Source organism: Mytilus trossulus, chromosome 13, assembly GCF_036588685.1.
Source record: "Mytilus trossulus isolate FHL-02 chromosome 13, PNRI_Mtr1.1.1.hap1, whole genome shotgun sequence".
Lineage (NCBI taxonomy): Eukaryota > Metazoa > Mollusca > Bivalvia > Mytilida > Mytilidae > Mytilus > Mytilus trossulus.
This window is the reverse complement of record NC_086385.1, coordinates 45,453,060-45,467,653: the sequence shown is the minus strand read 5'-3', so window position 1 is coordinate 45,467,653 and position 14,594 is coordinate 45,453,060. Positions and strand designations below refer to the sequence as shown.

At 31.7% G+C, this 14,594-nt stretch overlaps 1 protein-coding gene across 2 annotated transcripts in view; it reads right to left on the bottom strand.

Annotated features, from left to right (window-relative positions):
* Window positions 1-14,594, bottom strand: part of LOC134695460 (nuclear hormone receptor E75-like) — a 52,784-nt gene that overhangs the window by 21,846 nt on the left and 16,344 nt on the right. Inside the window, exon 1 of one of the 2 annotated variants that reach the window (XM_063556725.1) lies at window positions 1,143-1,283. The exons of the other annotated variant lie outside the window; for it this stretch is intronic. Within the exon in view, the coding sequence (XP_063412795.1) occupies window positions 1,143-1,184 (42 nt within the window). The 5' untranslated portion in view covers window positions 1,185-1,283. Of the gene's footprint in view, window positions 1-1,142; window positions 1,284-14,594 lie in introns of those variants that run through there. 2 annotated transcript variants of the gene reach the window in all.

Here is a 14,594-nt window from a genome sequence, read left to right as displayed (position 1 = left end):
GTAAAAAAAAAAGGCAGGATGAGACACTTGCAAAAAAAAAAGTCAGGATGACAATTTATATATGTAAAAGTCAGGATAAACTAAAAAAAGAAAAGCAGGACCGGATGGAGTGAAAAATAAAAAGGCAGGACAGAGATTACAACTAAAAAAAAAACAGGACAGAATTATTCATCCTAGCCCCTCCGTAAAAATCAAATGGTAGCTCCCTTATTTGAATCATAGTTAAAATTTAGAAAACAAATCCACTTATGTATAAAATGCACATGTACATGTAAGATATACACAATCTGGTTATCTATAAACCAATGCTGCAATGTTAAATCTTACAATTCAATACTTATGATAATATAAATGTTGAGAAAACAATAATTAAACCGGATTATGTAGATCAAAATTAAGAAAACACATGCACCTCTAAGTGTAAAATGCACATGTAAAAATACACAATCTGTTTATCTATAAAACAATCGTGATGCAGTGTTAAATCTTACACTTTAATAATAATGAAAGTAATTAATAAACCGGATTATTTGAATCAAAATTAAGAAAACACATGTACCAAAGTATATAAAGTGCACTTGTAAGAATACACAATCTGTTTACATGTACCTATAAATCTATCTTGCTGCAATGTTAAATCTTACAATTTAATACTAAGTCTTAGTCTTATTTAAATGTTCAGAAAACCGATTTTTTAATCAAAATTAAGAAAACACATGTACCTAAGTGTAAAATGCACATGTAAGAATACACAATCTGTTTATCTATAATACTACTCATTACTAGACATCTTTCTGCAATGTTAAATCTTGTAAACAATATTTAATATTAACTAAATAATTAATAACCGGATTTTTGAAGCACAATCAAAATTAAGAAAACACATTTAATACCGAAGTGTAAAATGCACATGTAAAAATACACAATCTGTTTATCTATAAAACTGTATTGCTGCAAATTTATTACTTATAATATAAATGTTTAGAAAATTTTAATTAAACCGCATTATTTGCCATTATTGGAATCAAAATTAAGAAAGCACATGTACCGAAGTGTAAAATGCACATGTAAGAATACACAATGTGATTTAATAGGACAGTAACAATGTATACACGAGTGTAAAGAAGGTTATCATGACTTACCATGTAGAGAGTATTATGTAATATGTCGTACACACACGACATGGAGATATATGTAAAGTTAAATAAACCTAATAATCGTAACAGGTGAACTAACTATTGATATTATGTACAACGTAGTCCTCGTCCAATACATGTACTCGATCTATACTGCATATATGTTATGATATGATCCGAGGTACATTGTAAGTAATATAAGTTTGATTGATGGATAAAGGGGTCGGTGTTTATTGTCCATTGGCAAATATTACATTTTTTTTACGTAGTTATTTTCCACTTCATGTACTCTACGGTCTGGTCTGAGGATATAAACTTTTTTTTGTAGTTTGATGGATGGATTGAGGGGTCGGTGTTTAATGTCCAGTGGCAGATATTATATTCGTTGTTGTCGTCCAAATACATGTACTGTTATGATATGATCTTACTTTCATTGGGGATTGAGGGTCTAGTTGCAATTAATGTCCAGTGGCAAATATTATACAAGTAGTTTTTTTTTTGTCCAATACACATACTCTGCACCGATTCTATAATGGTATGATCTAAAGGGTATGATCTTAGTTTGATGGATGAATTGAGGAGTCGTTGTTTAATGTCCAGTGGCAGATATTATAAACCTAGTTGTCGCCAATACATGTAATCTTATGTTATGATCTGAGAATATGATCTTAGATTGATGGATGGATTAAGGGATCGGTGTTTAATGTTCAGTGGCAGAAATTATAAACGTACAAAAAAAAAAAGATTACATATAGTTGTCGTCCAATACATGTACTGTTATGGTCTGATCTGAGAATATGATGTTAGTATGGTTAATGGTTTAAAGGATCAGTGTTAAATGTCCAGTGGCAGATAGTATAAACGTACACACAAAATAGGTTTTACATATACATGTAGTTGACGTCCAATTCATTTAATGTTATGGGCTGCGCTGAGGATATGATCTTAGTTTGATGGATGGATGAAGGGCTCGATGTTTAATGTCCAGTGGCAGATATTGAATACATTGTTGTCGTCCAATATACATGTACTCTGCAATTATATTTTATGGTATGATCCGAGGTGTGTGATCTAAGTTTGATTGATGGATTGAGGGGTCAGTGTTTAATGTCCAGTGGCAAATATTACAATTTTTATACGTAGTTATTTTCCACTACACATACTCTACGCCGATTTTGTTATGGTATGAGTAGACTGGTATGATCTAAAGTGTATGATATTAGTTTGATGGATTGAGGGGTCGGTGTTTTAAGTCCAGTGTCAGATATCAAAAACGTACACTCAAAAGAAGTTTTACATATTTATTGTTGTCGTCCAATGCATGTACTCTACAATGTGTATAATCTGAGGATATGATATTAGTTTGATGGATGGATTAAAGGGTAGGTCTTTAATGTCCAGTGGCAAATATTATTTTGTTATACATACATGTAGTTTTTGTCTAATACATGTAAATGAACTCTATATCGTTTATTTTATGATCCGAAAGTATTAGTTTGACGGATGGATTAAGGGATTGGTGTTACATGTTCATTAGCAGATATTTTAATTTATATACGTAGTTATTTTTCACTACACATTCTCTACGCCGGTTTGGTTATGGTATGATCTAAAGTGTATGATCTTAGTTTGATGGACTGAGGGGTCGGTGTTTAATGTCCAGTGGCAGATATCAAAAACGTACACTCAAAAGAAGTTTTACATATTTATTGTTGTCGTCCAATGCATGTACTCTCCAAAGTGTATGATCTGAGGATATGATATTAGTTTGAAGGATTGATTAAGGGGTAGGTCTTTAATGTCCAGTGGCAAATATTATTTTTTTATACATACATGTAGTTGTCTAATACATGTAAATGTACTCTATATCGTTTATGTTATGGTATGATCCGAAAGTATTAGTTTGACGGATGGATTAATGGATTGGTGTTTAATGTTCATTAGCAGATATTTTAATTGTTATACGTAGTTATTTTCCACTACACATACTCTACGCCGATTTTGTTATGGTATGATCTAAAGTGTATGATCTTAACTTGATGGATTAAGGGGTCGGTGTTTAATGTCCAGTGGCAGATATAAAAAACGTACACTCAAAAGAAGTTTTACATAATTATAGTTGTCGTCTAGTTCATGTTCTCTACAATGTATATGATCTGAGGATATGATATTAGTTTGATGGTTGGATTGAATGTATATAATGGCCAATGGCAATAATAAAATTTTATGTACGCACTTGTTTTCATATACCTTACTCTATTTATTATTTGTTGGTTGCTTATATAGCATCTAGTTGCACGTATTGTATGCATGTCTAAGAAGATCTTCATATTCAAGCACACCGTATATAATATATGATAAAAACAATTATGAAATTCTTTTGGCGAATAAAAAAAAGCTAGATAAATATATGGATTAGTGTTTATAACGTCCAGTGGCAAACATAATGTGCATAATTGTTGTCCAACTCATTTACTCTACACCGACAAAATATAGTGCATAGTATGATAACACAGATCAAGTGTTCTGTACAAATGTATGAATATACTCGGCAAAAAGGGACATCCAAATCTAAAAATCTTAAATTGAAGATTTGCAAATATTTTACATCTCATATTTTCTAATTACTTTTTTGACTGATATATATATGCACATTACAGTTGTTACTGATAAAATATGAAATTATAATGAAAAGAAAAATACATTATGGTTTTGTTTGTTTTATTTAACTTTGTCTATTGTTTCCCTATTTGTGATAACAATTCTTTTCCTACCATCAGACCATTGAACCCATTACTTATATATAAATTGTTTAATTCCCTTTACGTCTGTTTGTAAGAAACAGGAAATGGCTATTCACGTATTTAAAATATGTTTACTTGTAGATAAGAACCAACTTTAAGAGTTAATTTACATTTTGTGTGATGTCGTGGCTATATACAGTATATAGGTACATGTTTTTTGGTTAAAGGTCGTACACCGACCTATATATGGTTTCTTAGAACATATAAGTCATTTGATCTATGGTCGGTGTGTGTCACGTTGACATATCATACCGTACTCCTAATTAACACGAAAATGTCAGTCGTTATATTCCGCCGATCTCTGACTAGAAAATGTCAGTCGTTATATTCCGCCGATCTCCGACTAATCTCCGATTGCTACCGGCTATTGGCCGCAGAATTATTCAAATAAACACTTAGTTACATTTGATGCAATACATAATTTAACTAGAAAAGGCTAACCTCCGACTCCCTCTTTACGGTTTTTACTTAATTTAAACAATGTAAAGGTCATCTTAAGGAATAAAATTAAAAATAATTACAGTGACTGCTATAAGGTTGATTATCATGCACCTAATTACAATGACTACCTTGGAAAATAATCAGCTGAACACATTGACTACACATGAAATAATCATTCGACTACACTCACTACCGACAGAAATGATCGGCTGATTACCCGGACTATCTGGGGGAATAATCAGCTGATTACTTTGACTACTAATGCATGAAAATAATCAGCTGATTACTTTGACTACCAATGCATGAAAATAATCAACTGATTTATTTTACATTTATTTAAAGAGACAATTTTGATATTGATACATTAGAACTACTAAATATGACATTAGAATGTAAAATGACTCGCTACCCATTATATCTATTTTGAGAGTTAATAAGTTTTTACAACTTGATAAAAATATTAATCTGGAAATCATACCTCCATTTTTATAAATTTGGTTTTATTGCCAATGATGCAATAATCCAACAGAGAAAAAATGACGTCAACGTTATAGCAAGTATATGTCAACGTGCGGCCTTGGTCTACTGTGCTATTTCTATATTCATAAAAATAAGTAAACGATATCATTCTTTTTTTTTACGCAGATATAACACAAGACTCAACATGTACACAAAAGTTTGATGTTGTATTTAATTTGATATTTTATATCTTAATACTTTTTTTGCAATAAAAATTGAAATACACATCATATTTAGAAAGACTCTGGCAAAAAAGAGTAAAATTCCATTTATTTGAAATGAAATTTTTCTGTTTTCTACCAGAATCTGTTCAAATATGAGCGATCAAAAACCGAGGTTTTCAATATATATGTGTGTATATTAAATACTTTCTTACAGTAGAACACATTTAAATAAAATTGTTTTTAAATGATAATTGTTATAACCATGGAAGTCAATAATGCTTCCATGTTATAGACGGCGTGCACAAAGTTGACGGCAACTGTAAAATGCGCTTTTTCAATAGCTTTAAACAGATAAGTTTATATGTATTTATAATATTTTTTGAAGAAGAATATTGTATCATGATTAAATTATGAATGCATGCCATAAGAATCCACATTACTAGTAAGGTAAATTAATATTTAATCTATAAAGCATGAAACGGACATATAGAAAACGGCAAAAAATCGGTGTAACTTGTAACATTAAATTAGCATAAAATAGAGTTTTTGACCTAAAATTTATACAAATTTAACATTCTATTCCAAATTTTCGTATAATAGAATTGTTCAGATTCGGACTCTGACATTATATGAAATTTACCGCAAAAAAATCAAAAACGACCATGGTAGATATGCTTAGAATGATCTTAGTTATGTGTAAGAAGTAGTAATTTGGAAGGACTAATAATCAAAATGGAAGAATCGGTAAGAAAAAATATGTAATTGCTATTTTTTTATTTTAAAATAACTTGGTATTCGAAATGTGCAAAACCATAGGTTTAATAAAATCTGCAACATAAGAATGATTCGATAGTCCATACTGAACACCTGAATTTTTTAAATGTCCAGCTATTATGGTACATTCTAAAGAAATGGCGTTTTGACACTGTTTTCTGAAAAGGATCCACGAGATCGTCGCTACTTATTTCCATAATACTGCTCGTAGCGAATATTTATTTATATTTTCAAAATGTGCATTTGCTGCACTTTTTTGTTCGAAAAAAAAAGAAATATGTTGAACGTGAATGTTTAGAATTATGTGGTAAACTGAGTGTCCAGTGTTTTTGTTACGCTGACGTTTTCTGAGGGAAAATACCGACGTCGTAAATGGTTTTTGTAATTTGAAGACGTTACATTTGTAGACTCAGCTTTGTGCACGCCGTCATAACATAGTTGGCAAAACACTCCCTACTATTTATCTAAAGAACTTTTTAAAAATATACAGGTGTTTCAAGCTTGTCTTTCTATTATAAGAAGCCATCTGTTCATCAAACCATATATCTGTATAATTACAAAATAAAAATATATGCAATCGTCTATTTGACTTATACACATGTAGTATCCATTCTAAATACTAGACTATTATTTTTTTATAGAGATATTAATCAACTCGCATACTGTTAAGAATTTAGAAAAAAATGCGATTTTTCAGCCTGTAGTAAAGTTATCAAATTTTAATACTTATAATACTTATTTAGTATTAAAAACAGACAACAATAAATAAAAATAGAAAATCACCAAAAAATTAAACTCGGTAAAACAAAATATACTGCTATGCTATAAATGCTGTTGTTCAATTCAACTTTTTTTACGGGGCCGATATACATGATATATTGCCTGGTATCCTTAATATTACATAGGCAAGCTGGTATTTAAAACAGTGTATATTGTAGTACATACAGTTCATTATTTCATTATAATCCCTGTTATTCATAAGTGTATGCGTCAGTGCGTCACTCAATATTATAGTGCATACAGTTCGAGGTTACTGGGATAATAACTTTTGATGGATATGCAGCGAACTGTTGTGTTGATTTAAATACATAGTTATATTATAGTTTAAGGTTGACAGCAATATCAGTACAGATACAGTATTCTTAAAATTAGGGGGGACACGAACAAATACCGGCTAGCGGAGCGAGGTGGGAAATTGTCGGACGATTTATGATGAAAATAAAACATGTAAAGCGTGAGAAACTTTGGACATTAGAGTGCGTGATATACAGTTTGTTTTAAATTTCCCGTCTAAACGTTCATTTCAAAATCTCACTCCAAAATAATGTTATGTGGATATTCGATATTCATTCTCGGGTACATTCAGCCATTAGAGATAGGTATTATTTAAATGTTGCAAGTCCTTCAGTAACCAAAAAGACAAACCGCTTGTAAACTTTCTCCATAAATTGGTACCACTACACACTTTTGTTACGGAATGACTGAAATAGAGATTCTGTCGATGACGAGTCGACATAACATAAAAAATGTGGTGCACACTGAATAATCTTCAAAGTGTTAGGTATAGAAGTCTGCATCACAATTTTGAGGTAATTTAAAAAAAACAAAAAAAACAGAAAAAATATTACAGATCAGTATTCGTTATAAACTTATTATGAATTCCATCTTTAAGGATCAAATTGTGCAAAATCTTCGGTGACGTCAGGGTCAGGGTTTCATGAGAACATACAATATATCAGCTTATAGACAAAAATGTTAGTCGCAATCAGAAGACGTGTTTCATCCAAAATAATAACATTAAACAACAGAAATACATTTTGAACTTTTGCTAAATCCCTTGATACCACTAAATCTATAGAAGTTCTAGGTAGACTATTGAAAAATCTAGTACAATACCGAATTTCTAATGTATGTTAGTAGTTATCATAGACGAATCCCTAATAAACTATCCTCATAACCTTGTACAAAGTCACAAGATTATCAATTGACCCGATTCCGTGTAAGCCATCATCATAACTTAGTACATATTCGTGTGAGTTATTGTATCCACTCCGGTACGAATGGACCAGATCCATGATCAACTATCCCAATAAAGTATAATCAATGAACAAACATTTAATCCGATAATACGTGGATATTTCTACTTTCTTTGGCGTAGAAAGTAGGCTTCAGATAAAACTCAAGGAAACGGCATTCACAAAAAAAATATGAAATAACAAAACAAATAATCAATACGACTAGACAAATTTATTTTCAAGATAAATTTAAAAAAAAAAACTAGACCGGAGTTTTTGTATTCCATATTTTTAAACAAGTTGTCTCCATTTTTTTTTGGGGGCTATACCTTTTTCAAATTTTAGTGTTCCATATGCTCAGTTAATTTTCTCTTTTTTAATTGTTCTTTATTGCGTAAACCCCATGAAGACCCTCATATATTTTGATAAAAGAAGATAAAATAAGTTTAAAACGTGCGCAAATACGGAACAATCCATTATACCAACCGCGCAAATACGAAATAATCCATTATACGAACCGCGCAAATACGAAACAATTCATTATACGAAGCGGTATCACTAATTTAAGATACAAAATGTACATGTAAGTAGCGAAAAGAAGAATAATTTGGCGACAAATAGCGACAAAAAGCCTATTTAGCGACAAGAAATCAATTTTTTTATTCTATTTTATTCCAAAAAATATTTAAAAAAAATATGCAAAATATATGCTATGAAAACATTTCAAGTTCACCTGACTCAAGTTGAGCATACATGTAAATGTAAGTTGATCATACGTTGGATAGAACCAGTTGTTAATATCCGTGTAATTTTGGCCCCCTATGGACAGTTGTCTCATTGGCAATCATACCGCATCTTCTTTTTTATATACATTACCTTGGTCGTATTTGGCACAAATTCTTGGAATTTTGGGTCCTTAATGCTCTTTAACTTCATACTTGTTTGGCTTTCTAACTATTTTGATATGACCGTCACTGATGAGTCGTATGTATAGACGAAGCGCGCGTCTTGCGTATCACATTTTAGTCAAGAACTATACGAAATAAATTTGACTGGACCGAAATAAATATAAGATAGATTAAATGATTGATTGTTGGTGTTTGAATGACACTTTTATCTCAATAAGAAAGCAGATTTTGTAGGAGGAGGAATACAGCGTTCCCGGATAACTGACAATTCAAGTTATTTAAAGATTAGAGGGGTTTGAACCACCAACCTCAGTGTTGTGCTTACAGGCTTGTGATACAGAAGATGACATATTTAGACCACTCGACCACATAAGCCATACATTGCTACGTCTTTGTAATTGACAACGGCTTTACAGTTTCAAAGGGGAGTACAGTTATAGGATTTATTCAAACTTACTCCAAAACTTTTACAAAAGTCTTAATCCACAAGCATTAGCCCTACCGTGTGTCATAATTTTTATGTTTGAAGTTGACTGTTAAATCACTGTCTTTCATTGCAACCGAAGTTAAAATATTCTCGATCTAGCATATTAAACTAGAATGCCATAGTCAACTTAGACACAGAAATGCAATGCTAGCAGATAATATAAAAATATAATTCAAATGTTGAAATCAAGATTATATAATGTAACATACTTTCAAATATCTATTGTTGAAATGAAATTCTATTAAAAATTAAAGCATTTTACGCAAGTTAAAAAAAACTATCGTTTCTAGAATTATGTAATATTCATCTAGATTGAACGTAAAATTTTAATCTATAACGCTGCAAAAGGAGGATATGGATGGTATGCATGGAGTTGACGGAATAAAGAACAACGAAGGGTTCACATATCAAGAAATAGAACTACAGTGTATGGACAACACTTATAAAAAATGGAGAATAATAGTCAAAACTGATAAAGAAAAAAGGAAAAATATAACATAAATTAAAGACTGTCGAAATGAGACTCCCCCTCTCAGATTCCCATAAAAACATTTTAAAATTTAGCTTCTGATTTGATCCAATGTTTTTTTCTTCTTCTTTCTATATTCTGATTTATGTAAGCTTATCACGGTCTGGATAATATTACAAATACAACTAACAAGTTAAAATCTTTCGAAATAACAAAAAAAACCAAACACATAAATATGTATCTTATTTTGTTATTTCGAAAGATTCGAAGTTCTTCCCCTAAAATGTTTTAGAGAATCGATAGGGAATTCCGATGAGAAATAAAAGTAACATTAATTTATCACATTCCTATATTTCTTACTTGAATACATTTTATTATAATTTTTTGTATATCAAAGTAGAAACAAAGACTGAAAAAGGATTGATTTATGATAGACAATCAACTTGTTCTTATTTTTGTTATTTCAGGTATTCCGATTGTACATTTTCCTGACTTTCAAGGCGAACAGTGTTATTACTATTGTATAGTTTATACTCAGAAACTTACAAAACCTTTGAATAGACTTATTAAGAAGGAATATAATTACGATACTGTTGTCAAGTCATTAAAGATTGCATATGTTGGTGTTAATATTGAGTCACTGATAAGGTCTTTGCGTCGGAACTAAACACATTTTTTCTAAAAACAGCTGTTGGCATGACACGGGTTGTGTTCTTCTCATATATGTTATGATGGTATGATACTAAACTCCTAACGGGAAGGATTGTGGCTGATGTTCATATGATGAAATCATAATCTTCAGTCAGTTTAGTTGAAGTCTGGAGCTGACATGTCAGTTAACTGCTAGTAGTCTGTTGTTATTTATGTATAATTGTCATTTTGTTTATTTTCTTTTGTTACATCTTCTGACATCAGACTCGGACTTCTCTTGAACTGAATTTTAATGTGCGTATTGTTATGCGTTTACTTTTCTACATTGGTTAGAGGTATAGGGGGAGGGTTGAGATCTCAAAAACATGTTTTACCCACGCCGCATTTTTGCGCCTGTCCCAAGTCAGGAGCCTCTGGCTTCTGTTAGTCTTGTATTATTTTAATTTTAGTTTCTTGTGTACAATTTGGAAACTAGTATGGCGTTCATTATCACTGAACTAGTATATATTTGTTTAGGGGCCAGCTGAAGGACGCCTCTGGGTGCGGGAATTTCTCGCTACATTGAAGACCTGTTGGTGACCTTCTGCTGTTGTTTTTTATTTGGTCGGGTTGTTGTCTCTTTGACAAATTCCCCATTCCCATTCTCAATTTTATACTGTATTGAATTCAAGAGTAAAATTGAGGGTGGAAACTTGGAATATGTCAAAGAAACAATAACCCGACCAAAGAGCAGAAAACAGCCGAAGGTCACCAAAGGGTCTGCAACGCAACAAGAAAATACAACATCTTGAGATGGGTCTAAGCTGGCCCCTTAATAAGAATGTGTACAAGTACAGTAATGTGGAGTGTTTGAACTCATAATTATTGAAGTCAAATTTAAAAAAAACCCATTGAAATATTAGATTTGCTATAAATTAACTCTGTATCAAGTTAACAAAATAACATAACGTTGAGCTTTAAAATCGAACAAAGCTCTTATAAAAAAAACCCACTGTCTGCTATATCTTGGAACAGGTCAACACTATATATTACTTTAATGAAACTTTTGAAGAAATAAAAGACTCTTAAAACAAAAAACAAAACAAAAAACACAAAACATGCGTTTACATGTTAAACTATACGGGATCAAAGTCTTTGACACATTTTTCGAATTGTGCTCTTACTAGTACTACTTTAAAATTTAATTTGCGTTTTAGAATGATGTTGAAATTTATCGTGTCCTAGAAGTCTTTGTTAGAATTAGGGGAAAGAACATAAAATACGACTATCACAGTACCATTTTAACAACACGGTAGATACATGCGCAGTCAAAACCGTGTAAACCAAATTCAATTGGTTCTTATTTAATCTGAATTATAAAAACAAATGCATGTTAACTTATCTTAAAAACTTAATTTATTTTAAAAATGGTAAGACAAGATGAGATATCACATATACACGTACATGTATGTTAGTAGGCAGGGGCGGATCCAGACATTTTTAAAAAGGGAATCAAAACCCAGAATAACAAGGGGTGTTCCCCATTTAAATGCATTGATCGTATACAAATGTGTGTTTCAACCCCGGATCCCCCTTCCCCGAACCCACCGCTGGTAAAAAAGCATTCAAACAACACACAAAAAAACCAAAACATAAAATATATGTGTCCAACAACAAACAGAAAAGAAAGTGGCAATAGAAACATGTCAAGATAAAAAAAACAGAAAAAAAGTTTAACGTGCAAGAAAGTTGTACATATTTTAAACAAAATAGTTTCTCCGCATAACTGTAGTTTTTTTCAAGTAGTACACTACATAATTACTGTTTGATCAAATGAAACCTTCAGGACTAGGGATCATTGCAGAACACTTGTTTAAAAAAGTTGAAATTGATACAGGAGGGCATATTTGCCCTGTTGCTCAGATCAGAGGTACCTGATTTTGTACTGTCCAAAAGTCGGCCCTCTAATATGCAATTAAACTTATATAATGTTTTTCAACACAGATAAGGAAAAGATATAGTTTTGACATGAAATGAGGCTAATTGTCTGACAAAACCTTAAAGTTTACCATTCAATACATACAGAAAAACTGCAATAGTTTTTAGTTCTGTAAATTGGTAACTAGTCATGCTTTGTCTATTTCCTTTTATTTTAAAAAGCACACGTTGCCTTTATTAAAACTGGAGCAACCGCTCCTCAAATAAGTAAAGCAGTTTCTTAAAATATAATCATTAAACGGTCAACTACAATATACTGGTGTACTTACAGTTGGTCAAAGTTTCCAAAGTAATTTAAAGACACCAGCCTCGTTGTAAAAAGTAGATATTCAAGAATGAAATCAATTGCCAAGCGAATATATATAAACGGGACTTCTACATGTATGCAAGCAGATGCACTAATGTTACTGAGAATTAGGACGGTTTGGTTTTATAGGACGAAACATTAATGTATACTCATATATGTAATTTAATATTTGAATTTCTATAATTTACATCAAATAGGGTTGTAAAATATAATAAATGGGAGGAGCTTAATGTTAAGGAAACTCTATATACTCATTTATCAATTGGAGTTTCCAACTTATGGTGACGTAAACATTCGCAAAATGGAAAGACTATGTATCTACGTGTAAAACGATATTGTTTCTATTGAACGGTTTAAACTTATTTTCTGGCACGATCGTCCTGTTTTATATCTCTACCATATACAAAAAAAAAACACACCACCAAACAAGCAAAAATAACTTCAAAAAAACATTAATATGGTCATAATTTTTTATCAGAAAATGAAATATCTTATATAACCTTTTTCAAGTTATTCTTGACTTATGGCTTATTTAATTATTTTTTTTGGATGTTTTTGAGAATTTCAATCGACCAAGGAAAACAAGGAAAAGGAGAATAATTTAATTCTATTTTTTCCCTTCAGTTCTTAATGAATAAACTACACAAAATGTATGTAATTTTAAAACATAATAGATTTTCAAACTTCAGCTTTTTCTGTAAATAAAAATATGAGTTGGGGAATAAAGTCATCAATTTTATACGTACATTAATATTCCTATGTAATAGTATATCGAACCAGTTCCTACTTTTTCCATTCAAGAGCGCTGTTTAAAAGGAACAAACTTTACTAAGATTACTTAGCAAAGATGTTCTTAAATATCAAAATCGAGAATGGAAATGGGCAATGTGTCAAAGAGACAACAACTCGACCAAAGAGAAAAAAACAACAGAAGGTAACTAATGGGTCTTCAACACAGCGAGAAATTTTGACCCTTCAGCTATCTTTGCATTGGCACTTACACAGCGAAGAGTTATACTGACCCATTCATCTCCTTGTGTCTTTGTTCTGAAGTCGGTAAGACAAAGAAAAATGAATATGACAATTAGAAAAAGGCGCATGATCTTCTTCTTTTTTTAAACTCAAGCTCAAAACAGCGTAACATAGTTGAATATGAAATTGAGAATGGAAATGGGGAATGTATCAAAGAGACCGCAACCCGAGCAAAGAGTAAAAAATAAATAGCCGAAGTCGACTGATGGGTCTTCAACACAGCGAGAAAAATCTTGCTACCGGAGGCGGACTTCAGTTGGCCCCTATACTATGTAATAGTTGCCACCTCCTTATACCTGAGATGCATCAGCCCTTAAGATATTAGAGGACTACATGCTGATGTACATAGAAGTAACACACATTACTTTTTATCTTTTTCCTTGTTTTGAAAAATAGAATTATATCTGATTAGACAGGTATGGTGTTATCATCGCCATTTTTCTACTTTCTGAAAAATGTTTTATAGTTTTATGGATTTGGAATGAAATCAAAATTACGTCTATGTTTCTGGTATCCAAATTGTCCTTTGTATTTAAATGGCATTATGAATCGCTGTACTATCTTGTTTTTTTCTGTGTAAATTTCCATGCGTAACCTGAAGTTGATGCCAATAAATGATAACACTGGTCTGTAAATAAATATGTTGCACTCAATGATGAATGATACATATAATGTAACTATTACAATCAATTATCAGACGAACAAAATGCTAGATGACAATGTACATGTACCCTGCATTGATGATAAGCAAACCAATTGTCAACACCCCAAGAGTGACTGGGGTATATAAATAGGGGCACTTGGTCTTCTCCCGACCGGCAGTAAAAAGCTTGCTGAAGTGGGGCGTCCGTTTTGGCTGTGCGGGATGTATCAAGTTCGCAGTCACGTCCGGTCAGAAGGGGGACGTTAA